Here is a 4,607-nt window from a genome sequence, read left to right as displayed (position 1 = left end):
AACGTGAGTAATAATAGAATTTTTAATGTAAAGGAGAAATAACATCTAAATTCTAATCTTACAGTTGAAATCACAAAACAATGACACAACATTCATCAACAACTGCTTTAGCTGAGGAGCTTGCAAAAGCCGTTGACTTGATAATGCATCCACAAACAACTCAACAAGCTCGTATGGAAGCTTACATTGCTTGCGAACGGTTTAAAGAGGAATCTCCTCTATGTGCTGAAGTAGGGCTATACTTAGCTAGTGCACCTCACTTTGGACAAAATGTCAAACATTTTGGACTCCAGCTAATGGAGTATACTATTAAGCTGAAGTGGAATTGCATCGCACACGAAGAAAAAATATTTATTAAAGAAAATGCCATGAAGTTGCTATTATTGGGAGTAGGTCCTGCAGAGGACGCCAGTTTAGCTCATTTGAAAGATGCATTATCGCGTATAATTGTTGAAATGATAAAGAGGGAATGGCCACAGCAATGGACAAGTCTATTATCCGAACTTTCCGAAGCATGTACAAAAGGAGAATGTCAAACAGAGTTAGTACTTTTAGTATTTTTAAGATTAGTGGAAGATGTTGCGATACTTCAGACGATAGAGTCAAATCAACGTCGAAAAGATATGTACCAAGCTCTTACGAATAACATGAATGATATATTTGAATTTTTTTTACGGCTTGTGGAACTCCATGTGACTGCATTTCGCGAAGCTACAACACATACAAATTATCAAAGAGCTAAAGCTCATAGTCGCGTTGTGGATATGGTATTATTAACTGTAACTGGATTTGTTGAGTGGGTTTCAATAAGTCATATTACGTGTAGCAATGGTAAATTGCTTCAAATACTATGTATACTACTAAACGATAAGGCCTTTCAATGTAACTCCGCTGAGTGTTTGTCGCAAATTACAAATCGGAAAGGACAGTTAAAAGAAAGGAAACCATTATTAATGTTGTTTGGAGAGGAATTAATGCGTTATATATTCAGTGCTAGCCAAGTATTACCAGATTTAACAGTTCCTACGTCTTTTGAACAAAATCACATATTTTTAAAAAAAATAATTACTGTTTTAAATGGAATGGCTCAGCAATTGTATGTACTTTGGGGAAAGGAAGAAGGTACAATGCATAGACCTCCTCATTTTGAAATCTTTTTAGAATGCATTTTATCTTTGACACGACATCCCTCTTTGACTATAACTCATGGTGCTTGTCTTATATGGAATATTCTGATTAAGCACGATGCCATTGCAAAAGATAATGTTATAAATATATACGTGCAAAAACTCATTGAAGTTATTGCACCTAAAATTATTAAAACATCGTATCCAAATAGTCGTACCATACCACTGAATATAAGCACGGCAGCATATATTTGTTTAGAATTTGACAGTGAAGAAGAATTTGCTATTTTTTATCATCGATGTCGTGCTGATATCCTGGAACTATTTAGACAAACAACATTGATACAACCGCTTATCACATTTGCATGCTGTGAACAATGGTTGAATGTTCGCTTATCAAAAGCTCATACCGAAACAGGAAATGAATCTTGTAGTGTTCAAGACCCAATTTATTTAGAATGGGAAGCTCTTGTTTCTGTAATTGATAGTGTAGTCAGCCGTATATTAATGGTATCAGAACGTCCATCAGTGCAATCAGGCTTACAACTTCTTGAGCAATGTTTAAAAATAGAAACAAACAATCCATTGATACTCTCTGTATTGTTGTCGTGTATATCAGCGCTTTTTGTTTTTCTTAGTATGTCTGCTTGTCAAATAAGTTCTAACAACGTAGTTGCTATGAGTGGAGTTTCACTTTTGCCGAGAGTGCTGGATAAAATTTTTACGGCATTGGTGTATAATGACAAGCATATCTATGCGAAAGAAAATTCGAATCGTCTACAAGCATGTAAAAATTTACGTCGGCATGCGGCATCGTTAATGGTAAAGTTAGGCCATAAATATCCATTGTTGTTGTTACCAGTTTTCGATCAAATAAATTTACACGTGAAGACTATAGTACAACAACCTCAACATCAAATAAGCAAAATGGAAAGAATTACTTTGCAGGAAGCACTTATACTTATTTCCAATCATTTCTGTGATTACGAACGTCAGTCTGCATTTATAGGTGATATATTGAAGGACGTTTTGCATCGCTGGACAACATTTTCAAATGTATTTAAATCGGCATTTGATTTTATGAACTATGTGGGTTTAAACAAAGCTCCAGTATATCCTTTTGAAAGTGACCCAAATTGTGCCAATCGAGGAAACATTATAGAAGCATTGTATATCGTGCTTGGTGTAATTAAGCGATGTTCATGGCCTGATGATCCTGATCGTGCTTCACGTGGTGGTTTTGTTGTTGGATTCACTGAACTTGGAAATCCTATATATCGCAATCCAGCTTCACCTTATATTATTCCCTTATTGCCTCACATTCTACCATTACTTCGCATATTGAATGAGCTCTTTAGGCGTGAAGCACTGGAAACACTTTCTGATGGATACAAAAATATACATACAATGTTGGAACATGAAAAGAAAAACTTGATGGGTGTATGCAGCGTGCCTACTGATCCACTGGACCCTGCAATTAAAAAACAACACACCCCATTTGATAAAATGCAGCACTTTATGACATTAATTTATGAAGGATGCTATCATATGCTGGGATCGACTGGTCCATCTTTGGGACGAGACTTGTATCAACTACAATGTATTGCAGAAGCCTTAATAAGTAGTGTTTTTGCCTGTTTAGAGGAAGTTCCTGATCATCGCTTACGTCCTATAATTCGTGTATTTTTTAAACCATTTGTTTACTCGTGTCCGCCTGCTTTTTACGATACAGTTCTTTTGCCTTTATTTGTCCATATTACACCTCTAATGTGTGACCGACTAATGACACGATGGTGCTACATAACATCTCTATATGAATCCGGGCAGCTCAGTGAAGAACTAAACGATTCACAAGAGGTATTAGAAGATATGTTAAATCGAACCCTTACAAGAGAATACTTAGATATTTTAAAAATAGCACTAGTTGGTGGTCAGATAAGCGCAGATAATGTCGCTTGTGCCACAATTGATGTAATGGATCACGACGAGCATTCAATGGATGGCGTTACTCATTCCCGTGCTACACAGTCAGCACTATTATCGGATATTATAAGTGACTTAGGAGCGAAATTACTAAAAAATACTATTACTAGTAACTATATTTTAAGAACTTTACTAAGTGCACTATCTTGGAATGACGGTATTTGTAGCAAAAAGGCTGTTAATATATTAGCTCCAGTCATGCGGTTTTTAGCTGCTGAACAACTCATCGATGTTAACAAAGCTGCAAGTGCCTTTACTGCAGTTTTACAAGGGCTCCAAATACATGGACAACATGAAACTAACCAAGCAGGACTTATAACACTTGGGGTACAATTTTATGAACTATTGCGACCGAGATTTTGTGTGCTTACAGAAATATTACAGTATGTACCAAGCGTTAATATAGCTGATATTCGAAAATTTGAAGAAAAAATGTCTGTAGCCTCAGTTAAAGGAAATAAGGTTGATAAAACGAAGAAGGATCTTTTTAAAAAGATTACTACACATCTTGTTGGGCGAAGTATTAATCAATTATTTCGACACGAAATACAAATATCAAATTTACCACCAATGCAGTCACAGAATATAAAACATTCTATCGACCTTATCGAAACACACCAAAATTTAGGCTTACCAAATCTTTTTCATACAAGCAAATGACCCAAATAAATAAATAATTATCAGCACATAAAGTTAGTGCATTTACAAAATTCCATTACTATATTTATAATTATTTATAACTACTTTCAGATGAAAAGACTTGTATGTAATTCTAAATTGAACAGTACAAATACGTTTGAATGTGGCTCTCCAAAATACGAATTACAATAACTTTATAATAGAATATTTTTTAAATAAAAATTATTTATTTTTAATATTATTTAAATCTAAAGAAACGTTATATAAAAATATTCTTTTATTTATTTTAAATTTAAAAACATACAATTTTTGCATGCTTTGTTTATTTTTGTATAAAAATTGTATTTATTTTATATTAAATAAGTAAGATGTGAAATAAATGAAAATTAATTATGGACTCTAAATATTTTTCAGAATGGTTTTTTCGTATAAATAAATAATATAATTCATGTTTCAACGAAATAATATAACGAAAATAAGTTTATTTTAGTCTTTATCATATTGAATGTAGAGTTTTGTTTAAGTAGTGATATTAAAATTTTCATTGTTTAAAATTTTACAATTATTACAGCAATATACATGCAAGTATTTTCTTTAAAATAGTTCGTTATACAACTTGCCCTCGAACAATATGTGGTATTTTGTTGTGTTTCTTGCTAATCAACGAATTAAACGGTTGTGATTATTAAAATTTCTGAACCAAATTTTTTTGTCAATACTAGTATTCGACCAGTGCTTCAAAACAACCACTATACAAAAAAATTGAGTGCTTTTTTTGATGCTTAACTAGAATGTTAACCGGATTGGCTTTGATTTTTCGAAAAATTTTTTTATAAATTTTCATAATATATATCTAAG

General features: G+C 33.0%; 1 protein-coding gene across 1 annotated transcript; it reads left to right on the top strand.

Annotated features, from left to right (window-relative positions):
• The first annotated feature begins 32 nt into the window (after positions 1-32).
• On the top strand, positions 33-3,996 carry LOC119665141 (exportin-5-like). Its single transcript, XM_038074445.1, has 2 exons — positions 33-3,802; positions 3,861-3,996. The coding sequence occupies exon 1, from the start codon at positions 81-83 to the stop codon at positions 3,768-3,770; it is 3,690 nt and encodes a 1,229-aa protein (XP_037930373.1). The 5' UTR covers positions 33-80; the 3' UTR covers positions 3,771-3,802; positions 3,861-3,996.
• Positions 3,997-4,607: the final 611 nt, after the last annotated feature.

The sequence above is a fragment of the Teleopsis dalmanni genome, unplaced genomic scaffold, assembly GCF_002237135.1.
Source record: "Teleopsis dalmanni isolate 2A unplaced genomic scaffold, ASM223713v2 unscaffolded_contig_3641, whole genome shotgun sequence".
Classification (NCBI taxonomy): Eukaryota; Metazoa; Arthropoda; class Insecta; order Diptera; family Diopsidae; genus Teleopsis; species Teleopsis dalmanni.
This window is presented reverse-complemented; position numbering and strand designations above follow the sequence as displayed.

What these genes read in the sequence shown, in the direction of transcription:
- LOC119665141 (XM_038074445.1), top strand. Translation starts at nt 81, where the DNA reads ATGACACAACATTCATCAACAACTGCTTTAGCTGAGGAGCTTGCAAAA.